General features: G+C 41.8%; 2 protein-coding genes across 3 annotated transcripts; both read right to left on the reverse strand.

The window, feature by feature from the left end:
• Window positions 1–283: 283 nt before the first annotated feature.
• Window positions 284–10,105, reverse strand: TRMU (tRNA mitochondrial 2-thiouridylase). The gene is made up of 11 exons (XM_065743569.1): window positions 9,687–10,105; window positions 9,440–9,605; window positions 7,785–7,891; window positions 7,211–7,333; window positions 5,777–5,949; window positions 4,696–4,749; window positions 4,167–4,233; window positions 3,196–3,296; window positions 1,829–1,973; window positions 1,506–1,588; window positions 284–750 (listed from the first exon to the last, which is right to left on the reverse strand). Exons 1-11 carry the CDS (start codon window positions 9,769–9,771, stop codon window positions 604–606), a joined length of 1,251 nt encoding a protein of 416 aa, XP_065599641.1. The 5' UTR covers window positions 9,772–10,105; the 3' UTR covers window positions 284–603.
• A 32-nt stretch (window positions 10,106–10,137) lies between these two features.
• Window positions 10,138–20,384, reverse strand: GTSE1 (G2 and S-phase expressed 1). Of its 2 annotated transcripts, none has more exons than XM_065743565.1 (12): window positions 20,358–20,384; window positions 20,115–20,195; window positions 19,341–19,404; window positions 18,608–19,256; window positions 17,336–17,506; window positions 16,235–16,379; window positions 14,654–15,037; window positions 14,381–14,453; window positions 13,736–13,978; window positions 12,487–12,658; window positions 11,259–11,399; window positions 10,138–10,351 (listed from the first exon to the last, which is right to left on the reverse strand). In XM_065743565.1, the coding sequence occupies exons 2-12, from the start codon at window positions 20,191–20,193 to the stop codon at window positions 10,268–10,270; spliced, it is 2,205 nt and encodes a 734-aa protein (XP_065599637.1). In that variant the 5' UTR covers window positions 20,194–20,195; window positions 20,358–20,384; the 3' UTR covers window positions 10,138–10,267. The 2 variants fall into 2 exon arrangements, with proteins under 2 accessions (XP_065599637.1, XP_065599638.1); XM_065743566.1 differs by having other exon boundaries at window positions 20,321–20,360.
• Between the last annotated feature and the right edge of the window lie 709 nt (window positions 20,385–21,093).

A 21,093-nucleotide genomic window follows, 5' to 3' on the forward strand; every position in this document is an offset into this window, starting at 1 on the left:
CAAAAAAATGAATCCGTTGTGTGGAAGGTGGAAGTATCGTGACTGTTTTCAGGCCCCTAGGTTTGCAATTCCGAGTAACAAACATTTCAAAGCACTGCTTGGTACAATTTAAAAATCTAGAACATTTATTTATAAAACTATATCTAATTAAAAATAAATACCTGCTGCTCAGTGTTCAGACAAAATGCCATTCATTCCTTCCACAGAGTTTGATGCACATGCATACATTTACTGTAGGAACAAGATGTACTTTACCTGGAAACAGGTATCCTTGAGTAAGAAAAAAATATTTCATTTCTGCATAAAATACAAGGTTCTGATTTCAGACAGGATTGATTTTATATTAAAATTCTTATATGTGCAACTTCTGTTAGAGAACAACTCTGTGACATTCTTTCATACGTATCAGCATAAATAGCATCACACACCAATAAACTTGTGCCAATTTAGTTGTTTCAAACCCGTTCTGTGCTAACAGTCAAGAGCTGGGACAAGACAGTCAACCTTCAGAGTGTACAGATCCACAAAGAAGATGTCTACCTTGTTTTTGTTATTTTCAGACAGCAGATTGTCCAAATGTCCTTCAGAGAACAAACCCAACTGCTATGTTGCTGGTTCTACCTTGTCCATGTCTTCCTTCTTGGTTCCCTCCTCTCGGGTTTTGCCCTGCTGCATGGTGAACACGGATGGGCCCAGCCTCAGGATCTTCCCACTGCCCAAGCACTCATCGCCCTTGTAGAACACAGCGAACTAGGAGATGAACACAGGCAGAGCCTTTTTTAACAGCTGCACACCACACAGCAAGCAATGCAGGCTGCACAACAGCTGCTGGACAGTGACTGTGCACACCTGCTCTAAGCAGGCACTCCTTGGTTCCTCACTCCCACCATCCGCTCTGCTGGGACTCCCCTCAGCTCAGCTCACCTCTCATCACTCACCCCTCTGTTCCAGACCTCTTGCTTCTCAATGTACCCCAGAGGCCGTGGTTTTGGGGTGGGAGAGGGCATGCACAAAGCACCTGAAGGACTCTAATGCGTTGGGGTGTCAGTGGTTTTGTGAGGTGTCACTGCCCATTACCTCTTCTCATTACTGCTCTGGGACAATGAAATCTGCTGAATGCAGATCCTCGCTAAATGAATTTGAACATTAAAACCACATTATGCAGCCAATTATCAAACTAATGACTTCTAAAATTGTTTCTTGCAGACAGGAATAGATATTTTTTCCACATATATAAGTGATTACCAGAGACTGTTTAATATTTTTCTGAAACTTTCTAAGTCAAGTCTCTCACGATACGAGGATAACAACAGACTTAAAACTGGAATAAAAACTCTCCATAGAATAGTGGATGAACAGCCAAAATGGAGCCAACTGCTCTCACGAGGTATTTTTATGTGAAAATCATTTTGCTCCAGCCATTGAAAGCACTGCTGTGTTTGACCAGTCACTCTGTTTTACGTTAAAACCGACAAAATGAAAGAAAATCCATTCCAACAACTTACCTGCCCAGGAGTGAGAGCTCTTGCTGGCTTCACTAGTGTCACCCACACGCTCCCATCTTGGTTTAGAGTCAGCACACATGGCACTGAGGGAGAAAATCCACACACCTGCCACTCAGTTCTTACATTCTCATGAAAACCAAAGCAATTTCCATCACTAAGTTAAACAGATTTAAGTCAACACGCTCCTGCTGCAAAGAACTGTTTTATAAGGATCCAAAATATTTCAGCTATTTCTGCTCAACGACACTGATCACTGATCACACTGCCATGACTCCACCAACAGAACAAAATAAAAGAGAGAAAACAAACCAAAGTTTGATTACCCAGTGCCATCTGGTGCCGAAACCTGAAATGACACTCCATCATTTTCTCTCTAACGAGCTCTGCAGGTGGTTCCTCTGCTATCCAGTGCACTCGATTTGTCCTCAGCAGGTCTCTGTACAAAGCAGGGTGATCTGTTGATGGTGCCTTGAAATACAACGTTAGTTTCGTGGTGAGGTTATTTTTACCAAAGAGCCTATGACTGTTGAGATGTAAAGCATGAAATACAAAAGAAGCACCAAGCCATAACAAAACAAAGGCAAAACGAGTAAGAGAACAAGCACTGTTAGCACTTAATCAGCTTTCAGGTGGAAGCCTTAATATGATAAAGCAAACCTCATACACCTTGGGGCTGCCTCACTTCTCGGAGATTGCCTCCAACCAATCCCCATCTGGGGCCCAGCATGGACCCAAACAAAACCAGAAGAGAGAACAAAAATTACAGATTATTTTTGAGTAATCAAACATTACATGATACATCACCTTCCTACCTGTGCTAGCTTATTTTATGGCAGTATCTCCTGTTACAACACTGCAGTGTAAATATGTAGATTTCCAGCTATATAGATTTGTGTCACCCTTCCATAAATTCTAGAAGCACTAAGTGTATTTCTAGTGCTATAATGTAAGGAAGAAAATCACTCATTTGGTAAAAAAAGAGTAATAATCCTCCAGACAACTTATATTTATAATCTAGGCTAAGCTATGATTCAGATATTCAGTATCTCACATCTTGAGATGGACTACCCTCAGAACTGGGAGATTACATTTATTTTTCCCCCAGCACATAAACAAGTAGCAACACACCATTATAAACTCACTGGTATCAGAGTAACAGCTTTCACAACAGCAAGAACACTAACAAAGCAGGTGAGCTGCAGAACTCCAGTTGTCTCCTATGACTAGTCACTAGGACACCAAGGATCCACAACATTATATTCTGCCTGGCTTTCAAGATGATGAAACTGTACTCATAGCTGCTACTTCCTTTACTAGAAAAGGAAAGCAGCAAAACATAGTAAACCAAGGTAATACACATTTTGTGTACTGCGTCATGAAAATACAACAAACTCTTATGTGTTGGGGGAAAAAAAAGGGAGCTGAGCAGAATGGCTGATTTAATCTTTGATTCGTTTCAGCGTTTGCCATTTGTTTGGAAAAATCTCACTGCCAAAATCTGAAACAAACTCCTGCTCACCAAAAGCCAGTTTGGACAAGACGCTCCGAAGCTGCGCATGCTGCACTAGTGGTGCTTGTCTCCCCCAGTAAGAAAGCCAAGGATTCTGCCCAAGTGAGGATCACATTCGTACAGCAGAAGTCACAAAATGCTTGTGTTACTCATTCATGGCAGCAGTGTCAATTAACTCACCACAAAGATATCTCCAGTGCTGACATCTTTATCTACAACAAACCACGCACCCTGCAGGCCTGCCAGTCTTGCCCTCTGGCCTATTGTGTACAGGAACCAACCTAAAGAAATACAAAAATGTAATGCTGCTAGCAGCCTTTAACATTTACTTTAAAAACAACAACAGCAAAACAACACATATTGTTTCTCCAAAGCTTTCTCACTGTACAAGGAACAACCCAGATCACCTAAGACAGGTGTGCCAATGACAAATTAAGCCAGCATCTACTTCAGCGTTTCCATCTGTACCTGAAGCATGTGATTTCAAACTTACCTGTTTCTACCATGGCATTCTTAGGGTTTGTAAAAGACAAATGGTTTTCTATTTCTGTTACACTCTGTGGTTTTGCCATCACTCAGCCTTACCAGCTCCCCTTGCTATTTTCCATCCCAGGAGAACATCCTACTTCCAAATGTTGCCAGGGACAGAAGCTCAGTTCTGGCAGCTGGAACCACAACGTGACCAAAGTGCACCAGAGCAGGTGCACAGCAGGACTGTGCTGTCGCTGCTCAATGCAGGGGGGTTGGATTACACAGCCTTCAGAGGTCCCTTCCAACTCTAAGAATTCTCTGATTCAATGACATCACCAAATAGGGACAATTCATCACCAAAGTGCACATTTTTTATGCAAAATTTAGATACTAAAAAATTTGGAAGTGGAGCACTTTCATTTTAAAAGAATTACGTGAAAAATTGCTTCTTGGTATTAAATTAACAGTCACTGAGTACCAACAGAGTACTTGTAATAGAATTATCACTTACTTTCTTGCAACACAGAATCAAATAATCAGGTTTTCCAGGAGTTAACAAGAGCATTCCAGTCAGAAAAAACCTGCAGACTGGTTTGGAATTCCACAAGATGTGTCCCTCCAACCATAAGCAATATTGCTCCATTTATCTAAAAGCAGTTATGAGGGTCTCAGTCGATTACCTTTGTGTGTTCCCATCACCTTCTTATCTTCAATGGAAACAAAGTTACCTGGCTGAGGTTCTAAATACTGCCAAACAGGAAAAGATTTAAGTCACAAGATGGCTCCAAAAAAATAACCTCCAAAGCTCTGCTGCTTCATTTTCCTAGAGTCAGAAAATTGCTTTTCAACACTTAATCTCTACCAATGCAGCTCACTGCCTCTTTGCTGATGCTGCCTGAGGAAGAAAAGCAGCAGTGACCACTTGTGCTTCACTCCCCCTGCATTTATTTATGTCAGGGAATAGCAGGGTTCTTCCATTTGCCCCCTCACATCCCAGCCACCCATCAGAGCCTGGCTGTGACTTGCTGCTACAGACTGTGCACAGGTGGAGGAGCAAGCTGCTTGGTACAGGCTGTTGGCATTAGCTCCTCGAGAGCTCAAAGGGAGGTAGGCCATCACTACTGAGCAGCAGCCAAAAGCTGACAAGCTGCAGCCACAGACTGAACCAGAATACAACATGGAGATTGCCATAGATCTGATGTTACTCACCTCAAGCAGGAATTTTTCAAAGTTCCTTTCACCAATAAAGCAGACTCCCATACTCTGAAAAGGAAACGCAGTACTGAAACCATAGAAAAGCAGAGAAACGCTGAAGAAAATATCTATTACTTATCTGTGCCAGATGGACTTTTTTTCCTTAGGCATTGAAAACTATCAGGGGATCTCATAAAATGAACAAATCCACATCTTCTCCAACATACGTAAACTACCCCTATGCAGCACCAGTGAGAGCCATGAGCACAGAAAGAGAAATAATAGTGAACATATGTTCAGAAAAGACATGCATTAACACTGGTGATCACACTGCGTGTAGACATAATCAGAAGTCTCCTTCAAATTAACGTACAAAACTACCACGTTATATATGTCATGAAGACAACCAGGCTTTCCTTTTCCTTGCAGTTACTTCCTACATTCTTCAGATAGAACACTTAAGGTGGATGAATACATTTAAAGCAATCAAAGCTGTTACCAGCACACAGCTGCTGGCTGCACTGTGCTTTCTAGGACCAAATCATGAAGTGCTCGTTCTTAGCCAGGGATACAAGAACTTCTGGAAAAACCAATTGCAGAAAGAGCATGATCTGGTCTACATGAAAACATATTCAAACCCACTGACAGTGATGAAGCCTTTGAAAGTTACAGAGAGTAAAGACCAGGGCTTCTCATCTGCTGTAACAGGGAACTCCTATCACGTTCACGCTCATCTTGGCTCTTCTGAGACACAATGGCACATAAATTATCTGCAAACTAAACACAGAACTAATCAGGCACACATAAAGTGCCTGGAAGCAGGCAAACCAGTTACAGAAGTCACAGTCATAGAAGTCATTGAATCACAAGGTTGGAAAGGACCTACAAGATCATCTAGTCCAACCATCTAACCATTACCACTGCTAACACAAGCTACTAAACCATATCTTGCAGCTCCTCATCCAGACACCTCTACCATAGGTTCCCAACCTACTCTATTATTGTTCATGGAAACAGCAGATTTGTCAGAGATTAAAGTTCAGAAAGTCCACTTTAGAGACAAATACAAATCAAAAGTGTTTAAGTGTTACCATGCCTCTTTTTTCTTTAGCACGTGATGAAGGCCATGTTCTGATGCTATCTTCTTTACAAAGCTTTTTGTTAAATCCCCTAAAGGAAAAATGGTTTTCCTCAAGGCATCCTGTGAGATCTGACTCAGAAAGAAGGTCTGGTCTTTGAAGAGGTCAGCTCCTTGAAGGAGTTTTACAGCTGCAAAGCACAGGACGCAGAACAATCAACATGACTGCTTTTAATGGCTGAACTTCCTTTAGCATTCTGTTCAACAGCCAACATTTTAGTTCAATTAATTCTAAACACAAGGGAAACACAGCACTTGGGCAGGGTTTACAAACTCTGATTGAATTTTCTCGTCACTCATAAGACATTGAAACACTCTGACTTTGTGTAGATTCATACATTGCCCCATCTATTACACTACTGGAAGTTTCATTGCCAAGAACATTAATGATATGAAAGGTGAAGACAACATCCACATTTCATTTGAAAGACAGAACAAATATTCAAACATCCTAGAGCACACTGGAAATTAAGAACATATTTTCCATGGAAAATACACTGCCATAAAGCAGTGACTTGAACAGCCAGCATAGTTATTCCCACTGGATAAACTCAAGGAGAGGAGAGTTCAACTTTTTTCTTTTACATCAAAACTACATGAAGTCTCCTGGATAACCCAAATGAAACACAATGGGTGTAGCTTTTCAGTTGTATTCTGCCCACTGTCTGGAAGAGCTAATGGCTCTGATGATGTACAAACTCTACTGGTGTGTTTCTTGGGTCAGGTGAACATTAACTGCTCATGGGCCAGTATTTCAGTCACAATGAATTCTGCAACCTCTCACTAATGGGGCAGGACGCCTGCTCAAAGTATAGTAAGATATTACAGCTATGAATCAGCCTGTCATCAGCACAGCATCCCACTGGGCCATTTCAACTTTCCAGAAATAAAATTCACAGCAAATGAATAGATAAAGCCCTTGAAGTCCAGAAGAAAAAAAGTGTGAAAGCCAGGAAGCTTTAGTATGCCAAAATTACTGCGGCAACTTTGCAAGAGTGGTAGTTTGCAAGTTTCTTTCCCTTTGGAGATACTTTATTTCTCATTATACACCAGTGTTTAATCTGAGTTACTTTGTGATACTGTGATACTGCACTATGGGCAGAGCTATTGGCCAGCTGTTATCCAAACTACAGCAGTGCCATGCAGAGCCCTACCCAAAGCAGCAGAAACCAAGCTAGCTCAGCTCATGTTCTGTAACAACAGACCTGCTGTAGTGTAAGTAGCAACTTGTGATTACATATGGCCACAGGCAGGCTATGAGAGTGCAGAGCAAAGCCTGCTGTGGCTATATTCCCATGGCTGACCTCTGAATCACAGCCTTACAAATGTCTGCATATGCTGCACTTGTACCTTCCTTCTTTCATACCTAGGATGAAATACAACACTACTTACTGTTTCTAACTTCAAAACGGTTTCTGAAAAGCCCTTGGGGTCTTTTAGTATGTTTCTGTTGGAAAACCTCCTCATCCTCCAGCGAAGTTCTAGCATAATGCCCGGTAGCAATTGCATCCACTCCTGTTGAGGTATAAAAGAAACAACACAAAGGCACAAACTTGAAACTCATCATTTAAAACAGGCTTACAAACATCTCAGAAAACAAAGAAGAAAGTAATGAAGGAAGAAAGCCTATGAGGAAGTCTCATACTGACAGTAATCATACTCCTGCTGTTTAAATACCAGGCTGCTTGTCAGCAAGCTGCAAGCCATGTTTTTGTACTTCAGAGGCCACGTTAAGAATGTAAGACATAATGCTCAGGTCAGTGCGTGTCCCTGCATTAAATTTGCTCCTTACCTACTCATCAGTAAATTTAAAACCAAATACTTCACAAATACTGAAATGCTGCCACAGTGATGCATGATTTCTGTACACATCAATTCCCATTTTTCCCTTCCGTTCCAAGAATCTGTACCACTTAAGCACCTCCCCAGCACACACTGTGAACTGACACACTTGCAAGTGCCTTACCAAGGTTATCCATAGCATAATGGAGAAAGTGGTTGAATTTGATATGCTTGTTACACACTATGTCGGGGTTAGGAGTCCTTCCCAGTTCATACTCTTTTAAGAGGTCACTGTAAAATAAAGATTCATGTGTACATTAATACTAATAACATCAAGTAACACTCTTCAAGATTGGAAGATCAGCTGTGAAATCCTGAAAACCACTCATACTAAGCATCTCATGTAAGACTTAGAACATCTATTAGATTTAAAGATGTAAAAAACAGTGCTTGGAAGCAGACTGAAGGCATGGTCAAATGATCCCTCACAACCTTGTACTCACAAGAAATTGCCATTCCTTCAGAGGAGATGCCAGAAGAACAAAAAACAAAACAAGACCTGAGATAGCTCTCACTAGAAAAGGTCATTTTTGATAGATAACCCTTTAAAAGCAGACTTCAGGGAAGAAACTCAAGCTCATCAGTGACAGTAAGGAAAAAGGCTTCTGCAACAAACCAAGACACTTGCAGTGAATTGTCTGAAAACACTGTACTAATAAATGATAAGAAGCAGAAAGAAAGTCTTCAGTGGCCTTTGGTTCATCGACTCACTGTCACTTCTAGTCACCTCCCAACCCAGAAGGGTTGTTGTGACATTATTCATTCTCTCACACCAGGACCATATTCTTCATTGACTGCACAACAATTTTGTGGTCAGCACGATGTCATTGCAATGTGATGCAGAAGAATCACGACTGGGCTAATCTGAGACAAAGTTACAACAGCATTACTTAAAGGGGGGTGAAGATTAGGGAACAATCTTTAAATACTTCAGTTGAATACAAGAAATATTTCACTAATACTACCCCTCTCCTTCTGCCCAAGAAAAAGCTTTTTCCATACATAACTTCCCTTACAGTGAAACATATTCATAGGAAGAGAAAATCTGTATGTCCTCTTTAGAGATTAGTTCCAAATTGATTAGAAGCAAGGCTATTTCAGGACGGTTTTGTGGTAAAGTGAATTCAGAATACAGAATCATAGACTCACTAAGGCTGAAAAACACCATTGAAATGATCTTGTCCAACTGCTGTCCCATCCTCATTATGCCCACTAGCTCACATCCCTCAGTGATGCATCCACATATATTCTCGTACACCCCCAAGGACAGCGACTCCATCTCCTCCCTGGGCAGCCTGTGCCACTGCCTCACCACTCCTGATGAGAAATCCAATGTCCAACCTGAACCTCCCCAACACGTTCATTCCTGCTCATCCTATCCCTAGCTATGTATGAGCAGAGGCTGACCTCTACCCCACCACAACCTCCCTTCAGGCAGCTGTAAAAATCAATTGGGTCTCCCTGAGCCTCCTGTTCTCCACAGTGAACCATCGCAGCTCCCTCAGCCGTTCCCCATCACCTCTCACAGCTCTGTTCTCTGGACACACTCCAGGGCCTCCGTGTCTTTCTTGCAGGGAGGAGCCAAAGCTGAACACAGCCCTCGAGGTGCAGCCTCACCAGTGCTGCGTACAGGGGAGGGAACGTTACAGCACGCTGCAGCGCTGTAGTACGATACACACACACAACATGCAGCGCGCTGCACAGCTACACAAAGAGAGAGCAGCTGTGTCCCATCTGCCCCGCCCTTCTCACAGCCAACACTGCGAGAGTCGCTCCCACCTGAACACCTCGTTCCAGTACTCCTTCACGTAGGACACCTGGTGGAAGGGGATGTCCAGCTTCCGGCAGACGCGGTACGCGTCCTCGCAGTCCCTATCCGCGGAGCAGGCCCCCTGCTCGTCCAGCGGGTCCCAGTTCCTCATGAAGACGCCCGTCACCTGGTACCCTGCCAAAGGAAGGCGAGGAGCCCCTCAGCACAGCGTCGCTCGGGAGCCCACAGGCACGCGTTCCCGCGCTCCCCCCGCACCTCTGCGCCTCAGCAGCAGCGCGGCCACAGCGCTGTCCACGCCGCCCGACACGGCGCACGCCACGCGCCGCCCCGCCGCCTGCATCGCGCCCAGCACGGCGCGGCCCGGCCCGGCCCGCCGCTTCCTGCCGCCCGCCCCTTCCGCCGGCACGAGGAAGGGGCAGGGCTCGTGCGGCGCCGCTTTTTAAATCAACACCAACCGCTAAAGAGGTATTTCTGTCCTTAAACTTTAATAAGTCAGTACATTAAGCGTGGAGCAGAAGGTTCGTAATCGGTACAGTTTGATAAACAATTTATTTTCATTTAAATTATCATTGCACATAGGGGATAGGGAGGCAAAGGGCAACTAAAAATAAGCTTCCAATACAGAAACTATTCCTTTCTGGCTTAGACCAAAGTTTAAATACATCACTGTGTTGTATCCGTGAGAAGAACCCCGTAACTTGACAAGATCAGGACCATTAGAAATGCAGCAGCAATAGGGTTCATCGTGTATTCCATATCCATCCTCATAAAGCCGTGCAAGGGAAGAGAATCTAAACACTTGGAGTTCTTAGTGTCTGTGATCTTCACAGTCGAGTTCAGAACTTGAGCAGAGGGGAATCCAAATTTTCTTTGTTTATATCAGGACTCAGAGTGATAAGAGGAGAGCTCAAATCAATTAACTGCAAGAAAAAAAAATGATATGCTTAACTGTTGTATATAATCAGTAGTGATAATCCATTAACAATCCTCTCGATTACTTTAGAAATGTAGGATTCCTGTTACTATCCAAAGGACAGATATAAGCACCACATGAGTGTTTAGTTTCAGATTTTTAACGAACCAGCTTACTGTCAGACAAGCACTCCCTTCTCACAAGGTGGATGTTCCCCATGCTCACCTTAAAAGCCTTAAGGGCTGCTTTTAGGTTTCACCACCACACATACTCAGTGACAATAAACCCAGGCAAGGCACAGCACTTCTGAACTGCTCCAGAAATGCCCCTGAAGTCAGATTTCTGTGATGCCCTCCTGTGTTACTTTGAAGGGTCTGATATGAAATTGATCCCAAGTACACCTAATGTCAAAAGCTATGTTCTCATAGTTACCACCACTCATCTGAAAGCACCTGGAGGAGTCCACTCTCAAGCTGCTAGTGTACAAAAAGAAAACACATGCTCAGAAATGCTTGTCAGATTTAGACCAAATTCCAACATACATTTTTCAGCTAAGGAGTGGTTTAGGAGAAGGTTAAACAAGTCAGTGTGCCTCTGTTCTGCTGAAGACAGCACTCACTCACTGCTTCAGGAGCAGTTTAATGCCTGAAGCAATTTTTAAAGACTGAAGTTGTCCTTCTCCAACCTTCTCCTGCTCACTCAGCTCACTTAGGGCACACTGATTTTAAAAATTGTGCTCTCCTCAAAAGCAGATTGCTGTGTAGTTCAGTGAACATACTGAGCTGTTATTACAGTTCTCACGCTACCGTGGAGCTGGTCTGCAGACAAGCATATGCAGCCAGCTCACATTTCTCTGCTACTATATACATACCACTCTCTTCCCATCCCACCCCCAGTAATTAAATATAACTTACCTTCACCTGCCCTGAGAATGTTGGCTTCAGAGGAATAATCTTATTCACTTCAGGAGTGTTGGAAAGGTCAATCAGAGGTCTACTACCACATTCCAAAGTTTGTGGGAGAGAGTTCTCTGCTCCAATATCTACCAGTAATATCTTTAAAAAAAATTAAAAAATGGTTGAAGGCTTTCCCCTCTGCTCTTCATGTTCTCTTCATAGCCATTTAAGCAGTTAATTCAGCTTATATGCAGGTCAGGTTTTGTTCACAGTTTGGGTATTTTTCTTGCAGGTTTGTCTGCTTACAGTACTAAAAATTTCAGCTTTTGTTCTGCCAATGGTTATTACCACAAATAGAGAAAACACAACAGGACAAAGCAAAAGATCTCTTTGGAACATGAAATAATTTCACTTGTACGTCAGATTTCAAAAAAGAAATCTGAAATATTAGCAGTAGCTAAACTACAATTGTGCAGTGTTATTTAGCCAGTTCAAATACATAAGCAAATCTGTAGAGCCCCAGACTTCAGTTACACTTCATATATGTACTAAGTAATTCTAGAACAGTATTTCATGTCTGTTAGTAGATCAGCTAATGCAGGACAAAGCTGATGCTGTAACATCGAGTAACTCATCTACACTGTTTATTCTACACCTGGATTTTAATAAACCTACAGCACCTGGGCAGGTTAAGGTCTGAACTGGTAGATCTGAAAGCTTTCTCCTTAATGCCTGTTGTGTGCCAGCTTTCAGCAGGAAGCCAGTAGATCCACAGGAAAGAGGGGAAACAGAATGCAGATTAGATTAAGTATATGACCATTACATTTTATGCCATACGAGGTTTGGGGTTTAATCCTTAAGCACTGTACATAGACTTGCCTTGCTGCTAGGCAACTGAATTTCTCTAAAACAGGGCATTCTATCCCCCTAAAAGGCTTCATGGCTGTGATAGGAACTGCTCTTTATAGTGCTTCTATAAGTGAATCTACAAAAATTCTGCAGCACTTACCTAGAAGTGAAAGTTCTTAATGAAATCTGCAAGTATATAACCATTCAGCTTTGATATAGGAACAGTGGGAACACAGAGCAGATGTTCATTGCTATAAATAGGCACTAGAGGGTGCATGCACAGAGATAACCCATTTTAACTATGTGTGATGAATTGCTTTTCTTACTTACCCCTCAGCTTGAAGTCATTCATTTTCATGTAGTTAGTTCTGTAGAAGTATGGATTCTCTTTTCTTACCTCCTTAGTTTGTCTCTCTTCAGCCAGGTGATTTTGTACTTCAGCCTCTTCTAATTTGTCTTCTATTTCTGTCACAGCTTTTTCTGGTGAGAAGTCAAGCATAAGAGGCAGCACAGGTGGAGGAGATGGATCATCTGAAGACGACGACTGTGTCTCTTCTACCTGTTTAGAACTAGGAAGGAGAGCATGGGCAGTGAGTACTTTAATCAGCAGAAACTATTAAAGACATGCAAGACAAAGTCAAAGTGTTCCACAAAACTTAAGCGCCCTAACTTCATTTTCCCCTCATGTTCTTTAACCCAAGTTTTGGACTTCACATGTTTTGGATCCAAAAGGATGCTGACTTCCTGGAAAATATGAAAAACTTAAGGCTGTATATTTAGCCTACATATGCAATGAAATGAGATAACGGCCCTAAAGAATTTCATCCTATGAAATGTCTGTGCTGACGCAGACATTCTGCCTAAGCTTCACACATGAGTTTTTTGGAAAGGAACTGTAATCTAATCTGCCTGATAATGTCATTTTAGAGAGTGAATTGCTTTCTTTGAGAGAAAAGACTATTTGGGGCATTCAGGCTAAGTAACATATTAGGAGATATTCACCAGCTATGCATCATTCATGCTTTAAGTTTTCATCTCCACCAGCCCTGAAGCAAGCACCTGTGAGAAGATGCTGGACTGGTGGTATGAAGGCAGCAACATTATCACCGTGGAAATTAGACGGGTAGTTGCAGTAGCATAGGATTCTCCCTTTGTACAAGCTATTGTTCCAAATGAAAGATAAGCCTCCTCAAAATACAGTAGAGAAATCCTTGACTTTATGCCTGATGCTTCAAAGTAATTTTACAAAAGCATTGTCAACCGCACAGAGCAAAACTGCCTTTTATTGAACCATCTACTGCTCTTTTAAAGGCAACAGCAAATTAACACCAGCTACAGCCATCTTCAACAGCAGTATCAGGTACAAGTTTTAAGTTGCTCACTAGCTCAACTTATTCAAATAACTCCCCAGGAGATTACAGTTCTTTAATGTTAATATTGGTTGATCTTAAGGCTGTGTTTCACTAATCACAAGATATACACCTACATCAGGTCTATACTGTAACTAAACGTTCAAGTTCTTCTCTAAACATTTAGAAAAGATCCTTGGAAATTTGAAGTCATTAAATTTCATCTAGAAGCAATTTGGCTACAACATTTACTTCATTTCTCCATTTCTTTGGAGAGTTGGAAGTGTTCCTCCTTACCCAGCTGTGAGTGCCTTTCTGGTAGAAAAGCTGGAACTCCGGTGAATGGATTCAACATGTGGAGAAAATACTGTTCTTGGTGTGGCTTTAGGAGTTGCTGCTGGAAATCCTGAGATACGACGGACAGGTGTAGGTAAGGCAGACCGTTTTGAGCTGGCAGGAGTCATGGAAACAGGCCTCTCACGAGGAATCTGAAATATTCCATCTTCTGAAGCTCTCAGGGGTGTGCTGACTGCCACAGCACTAAGAAAATGCACATAAACAATCAAGAAGTTCTTAAAGTTTTATTTAAACAACTTCACCAGATAATAGAAGTCAGTTAACCTTTGGTCAATAACAAAGGTGATCACCAAGAAGTCAACAGCTATGGCAAAAGTGAAATTTTTATGAATAACTAGTTAAGCCCTACAAAGGTGGTCCACTTTCTGAAGTGTTTTGGATGTAGATTCCCCCTCCCCCCTCCTCATAATTTCTAAACTTAGATAATTTCTAAACTAAAATCAGTTTAGAAATTATCAACACAGCTTGACCTGGAGGGTCTTAAGGGACAAGAGAAGCTTGCCTTTAAAGAGATTAGAACTTTTGAAGACTGGTGCTACAACTATCCACGTTACATTCAAAGAAGTACATTCAATTTGGTCCTACCTTCCAACTTTGCCATAAAGTGTTAATCCAAGAGATGGCACTGCTTTTGTCGCTGACTTGTTTGGTGTTACATCTAAAAAAAGAAATGCTTTTAGTTAATTGTTATCCATATTCATATTCAATTTTTAGTACTATAGATACCTTTCAATTAGAACACTTGTTTCTACCAAGTGGTGGATAGTAGCATGATGAAAGACAGAAAGCACTCAAAGAAACATTTTATTTTTATGAGCCAAATCAGCAAAAGACAGGCTATGTAGAGCATATGCTTACCTCTAGTTTTCACTGGGACCTGAGCTTGACTTGTAGGAACTGAGAGAACTCTAGCCCTGGGCCTTGGGCACAGGCTTCCTTTAATTGTATTTCCATCTTTATTTTGTTGACATAGCTTCTGCAGACTGGGGAGAGACCTCAGCCTCTGAACTCCACTGCCTTCGGGCTCACATGGCACTGTTACTGTAGAAGCTGAAGATTTAGCCAAGCTTGCAGCACTAGATATTTTGGGAGTACTGGCTGATCTTGCTTGCTTGCTGGATCTTTCAGCGTTGACAGCCTGCAGAGATGACACCCTGGTTGGTCTAACCAGAGACAGTCTGTTTGTACTAGACGAAGGTTTAGAGCCACTCACACCAGCTTTTGAAGTCGCATTCGATTTTCCTGAAATAGAAAGTTAAGTTTCATTTCTGAATCATTGTTTACTGCTAAGTTTGATTAATCAAAATAATTAACCTTGTATAGAAAAACAGTGATTTACAGCATTTAAATTTATTAGCAAACAACATTAAGTTTGAGATGAAAACTTACTCCCTGAACACTCAAGCATTGATATCTGCTTTAGAAATTCTCCTCCCCAGCTATCTGAATTATAAATTAGTGCAATTAAGTAAAAGAACATTCTTCAAGGAATGCCTAAACAGCTTGCAATCTAAGTTATGCTTTCAGCACTTTCGCTCATCAGAGTTGGGACTGTTCCCTTAAATATTATCCACTCCAATGCTTAAGTTAATGTTGATTAACACCTCAATCTGAACTACTCCTTAAGAACTTTTCTCAGTTGGGAGCGTGGCTTTTACTTGTAATCAGTATGTTACTTTCAGTAACAGGATGCATCCTGACTTCCTATACTTCCTATCATATAAAAATCCCCACTAAGACTTAACTTCTGATAGAAACCTTATTATCTGCTCAGAAACAAAGTATATGATAAAAACTTGCTGTAGCTTGGAATCATGCTGGATCTACAAGAACTGTGGCATTTATGTTTGCCATTGTTTTTAGGAGACTTTTTTCTTGATCTTTGAAGTTACTGTAAGGGTCAAATCAATATCCTTACGACAATATAACTAAAATACAACTAAAAAACTATCAAGAGTTTTGGGTGCTTTTTCCACCTGCTTGAAGAAAACCCATCCTTTTACTAGGCTTACATAACACAGAATTTGGAAGTCAGCTTCACACCTTACTACTTCATTTTCTCGTTCTGTAGGACTTCTCTAATAATTCAAGTTGGATGTGTACCCAACATTCAGGAGCTTATATGCTACTCTGTAATAGAAAACAGCATACAAGAACAAGAGTTTGTGAAGTATTGCTTACTTTCTAGCTGTCAGATGCATCAGACATGTAGGTATCAGGCTTAGGAATCTAGCCAGTACAAGCAGAAAAAGTCAACTATTTTATCTTCAGTCCATAGGGATTTGTTTGCCTAGCCTACAAAATTTTATTCTCCATTCAAATTATTTCTTGCAGCTTGTATGCACTAGACACCACTAAAACATTCAGACCCATGGGACAAGAGTTGCTTATCTACTTTAAAACTCATCTGTGGGTCAATCCTTCAGTAAGAGCACTTACCATTTTTTCCTATGGGAGAAATGGGTAAACTTGAGTTCAGATTTGAGCTCACACTGGAAACTGACAATGAAGAAGTTGAAGTACTTCTCCTTGCGAGACCACTGCCAACACCAGGAAGTTTCAGATGTGTTTTTCTTAAACCAGGCTGAATCACAGAGTATAAACAAAAGCAGTGTTTAGTATGTTACTTGGCTATGCTTCTACTTGGCATTACAGTCATTTGTGACTGTTGGAGAAATTTCTCCCTCAGGTTACAGGTTAAATAATAAGATCTCTTGGAAATATTTCATTATATCTGGGTTATCATACGGAACTGAAATAGGAGTTCTCTGAAGAGACTGTTACTTTCATTCCTGTCACAAACCTGACTGTAGACTTAAAACAATTTACTTTATCTTCATATTAGGATTACACAGGACTCCTGAGGAAGTCATACCAAAAACTTTTCCATAAGAAATTAAGTAGATATCATTACACTGTGTTACTTTTCAGGAATGTATGTAGTGATGTGAGAGGGTGGACAAGTAGCTGCTGATAAACCTGCTATCACCTGGTTATTCGTTAGCATGTTACTGTTACCTTCAGAAAGGCAAGCTAGATGACAACCAATTCCCACGAGTGCAAACAAGCTAAACCAAATATCAGGTTCCACTGGCCTCTCAGACTCCTGCTGCATACCTCGTGCCTTCTTCCTACACCACCTGCACCATCCTCAGGGAAACTACAGCAGTATACCAAAAACAAGTACAAAGCAGTACTGCAGCAGAGTTGTGCAGGGCTAAGTAGGTATCTACAGCTCCAAAACAACTTATTCTATGAATATGCACATTATGGCAGCCTTTTCATATGGTATTTGTTTCTTACCTAAAACTGCCACTCACATATTTACAGCTAATACTTTAAAATAGCTATGCTTGTTACTCCAACATATTCTTAGCTTTTCTGAAGTATGTTCACTGTGGTATTGACATAGAAAACATTAAAGATAGCAATTACAGCACAGAGACTACTTTTCCTTAAATCAGAAAGTAAACTATACTCCGTTTTCTCTTCTTATAGGAAGATCACAAAGGTTGTTTTCATGTTAAGAATGCTCATTACCTTATTTGGTGCAGGAAGGACTTTTTTGTCCTGCACTGAGGAGCTGCCAGTGAGCGACGACTCAAAAACATCTGAAGCAGCATCTGATTTATCTAAAATTAGATCTTCAGATGATCCCACGCTGGTTGTATCTCTTTTTGTAGAAATGCTAGTATGCTTTCCTGGTTTGGCCTGCAAATTTCAATGCAGCATTTTAAAAGGTATGTTTCTATAAGCCACTTTAGAGCTTTTGTTCATGCTGATTTTGTTAGGAAACAGAGCTACTAGTCAACGAAGAGAAGCCTTTGAATCCAGCCATGTCCTTAGTCATTAGACCAATATAATGTAAGTTGCCTCCTGAGTACGTTTGCTAAGCATTAGAAAAGGTTGGACACAGAAATCAACTGAAGGACAGTTCTGCAATTGTAATCAGCACATCTCATATAATCATGTGCTGTAATAGTCATTTTTCACAACTGTGAGATCTCCATTTTATACATACTCTTTCACTTTACTCTCAACTTGCTAAGGATGAGCCACTGCAGTAACAGTATATCACCTGAAGTGCCTATTTAGAGTGATAGAGTATAATTTGGCTGTGAAGGCATTAAGTCTATAATTCTTCTTACAGCACCTGAAAAAATACAAGGAACTGTCCACTTTCTACCAGTGAGAGGTCACACGGAGCCAATATCCCACTTTCACTAAGATCTGAATTACATAATGGAGCCTAAAATTACATGGTGTAGAATAACAAAATCCCCAAAATATTCTAGAGACTGGATTAGTAAGCACAAAGGCCACTAAGAAACAACTGTTTCCTCACAATTCTAATTTGCTATTTTCCAAGATTTCTATTTTCAGTTTCTCTCCTTGACACATCCTAAACCTTACCATGCTAATCATTGCTTCCCCTGATTGGAGAGGAGGTACAGACTGAATGAGAATGAGTTAAAAGCATACAAACTCTTTTTTGCATGGTGAGTTGCACAGTAATTTTATCAGAAAAATCCACATCAAAACCAGTATTTAAACAGCAGCCAGGAGTGATGGCATTCCCAAAATCAGAACAGAGTGACAAGTTTGCCAGCAGTTACTCTGCATTGTTATAAGTAAAGTGTAGGTTGCTATATCACCATACCTCCCCCACTCTTCTTTCACGTGGCACTTTTTCTGCCTGAGTATTTTAAGATGCAAAGAAACTTCAGAAGTTATAAAACTAGTACAGAGTTTAAACACTTCTATAACAAAGATCACTTTTAAGGAGAACATTGTTACACAGAGGACATGTACCTTTTCTACCATCAACATACTGCTTTTTCCAAGGGTAGATGAAAGTTTTGGCATCAGCAGTTTGCCAGTTGCTTTCTTGTTTTTTTCCACAGTTTTCTGTACTTGTGTCAGAGGTGAACTGTTAATTCTTGTAGGAGATGCCTGAATTCTATCAGGGCTTCTTGTAGGAGATGCCTGAATTCTATCAGGGCTTCTGTCTGAAGGAGTATGAATAATGTGTGTCTTGTCACCTGACAGGTGTTTATCTGATTCCTTCTGAAAAGGCAGCAGCAGACAGGCAGGGCTATCTCCCACACAGTATGTCTCTCTCTTAACAGTGCGAGGACTTCTCTCTATATGATGGCTTTTCAGTATTTTCATTTTTGACTTCAAGTCCTCCACAAATTGTTCTGCAACCTCATCTCCATTTTCTTCTGACTGGCTTACTTTGTTCTCTTCCCTCATACTTCCACTTTCTATCCTCAGTGCTAACAAGTGAGCTTCTTTGAAGATTTCCACAAATTTATCTCCTGTAAGAGGGCTCCACACGAGCTTATCATCAGAAGCGGGCACACTCTTTTTTTCAGCACTTCTTTTTGCATCAATATTGGCAGCGACACATTTTTCTTTGTGTCCCAGAGGTCCAACAAAAACTTCATCTTCACTTCCGCTATGAAGAAAAATAAGTCACTCTGGAGCTTATGTTACCTGCATCTTAAAAGGTATATTTATTTACCTGTTTATATTGACATACCTTGCCGGAGAGAGTGAAAGGTCAAAATCAAACTTTTCATCAGTCAGAAGAGGAAAATCTGAAACTATAACAACTTTGTTAGGATTCTGTGTTGGTTTTTTTTTTCTTTTTTCTTTTGCACTAGGAATGACTGCATTATGTTTTCACAATTTGATGAATCTGACACCAGATGGCACGTTCAGTTGTCAGGTTTGAGTAACTGATTTCTTTGAACTTAAACATGTTTTTCCTCTTTTAAAGGTAAAGCTCTAGGATCAGAATTGTGACAGATGCCCAAATACCATGAAAGATCTAAACTGTAATTTCTAAACGTCCTTAACAGAAACATGGAATCTGAGGTGGGAGAAGGTTAAAAGGTTATCAGCAGCCTCCAGACAAAAGTAAGTATACATAACCAAGAACTGGATGACAAGTTGTCCTGTCAGTCAGTTTCCTTCTAGCTGGTGCCAGTACAGAACATTAACAAAAGATCGTGAGAAAAAAATAGTTTGAATTTTAACCCATTCATGCACTAAATATTAACTGAATCAGACAGATAAGGAAAGGAGAGAAGTTCAGCTTAAATACGTAGGAGAGTGGCTGATGACCACATGCATTAGCACCAGGGCTCCACAATATCTTAAGGGCACCCAAGCACGAGCCTGGCAACAGAATCCCATCCAAAGTTCATAAAACGGGACACAGAGCAGATGAAAGGTCCAACACACGGAACAGCCTTCATTTTTAACGAGGGACACGCCAGACAGAACGCTTCCCCGCATCCCCTCCACCTACCATCCACGCAAGCATTCAGCTTTCCTCCCACCGCACGCCTGGGGCGCTGCAACGCCATTTCTCTTCCCTCGTCCATCATCTCTGGAAAACACAGTTAACGATGCAGGAGGTTTAAAAAACAGGAACTAGGTCGCGCATTTGTTGTCACTGCCGAGACGGCAAGGAGGGAAACGCTCCCTCTGAAGACCCCTACACGCGACATTCACCGCCAGCCACACAAGCGCGCTCTGAGCCCCAGCTCACCGTGCTGCGTCCGCGTGCTGCCCACAGACGGTCAGACGCCCCCTCCCCTCCACACCGTCGCCGGCTGTGCGTTTGAAATCGCGCCCCGCTCACGTGACGCGTGAGGCGCGCTCTCATTGGTGGGTTTGTACGATACTCCTTTCCCCGGGGCATTGTGGGGGTTGTAGGCGGGCGGCGCTCTCCAACGGTCCCTCTGTGGAGGGAATTGGGCGGGTTAACTGTGCTGAGGTCGGCACGGACCTATGGATCCGTCCGGCCCAAGCCCTGCCCGGCGGGGACCCACGCAGGGTCACGGCCAGGCGACTCGTGGAGGAGATCCGCAGACTCCGGGCAGCTGTGCAGTGCTGTGCTGACAGGCTTACGGGCACAGCGCGTGACAGGGACTGATAGGATACCAGGCTAAGAATTAACATGCTCACTTCCCTCCCTTCCCCCCTCGTCACCCTACGCAGGTACCCAAGGAGCCTTTCCTGGCAAGCACTTGTCATTTAGGAGCTGTCAGGATTTGTTGCTTCAATATTCTGGTGTTGCTGCCTTCCAGCTCTGGCTTTTTCTCTCAGGATTTTATAGCCATTTTCCTCATGGATCCCTGAATTGCTATTGTTGATGTCACAATTCCAGTTCTATGCTTCTCTCTTACTTCTCTTGCATTGCATTAACCTACAGAATGTCTCACTAAGAGCTCAACAGCAGTTAATTCTTAGTAAACTTCAGTGAGTACCCATGGCTGTATTAA

Source organism: Cyrtonyx montezumae, unplaced genomic scaffold, assembly GCF_038088225.1.
Source record: "Cyrtonyx montezumae isolate F1298 unplaced genomic scaffold, pur_monq_1.0 scaffold_3, whole genome shotgun sequence".
NCBI classification, from domain to species: Eukaryota; Metazoa; Chordata; class Aves; order Galliformes; family Odontophoridae; genus Cyrtonyx; species Cyrtonyx montezumae.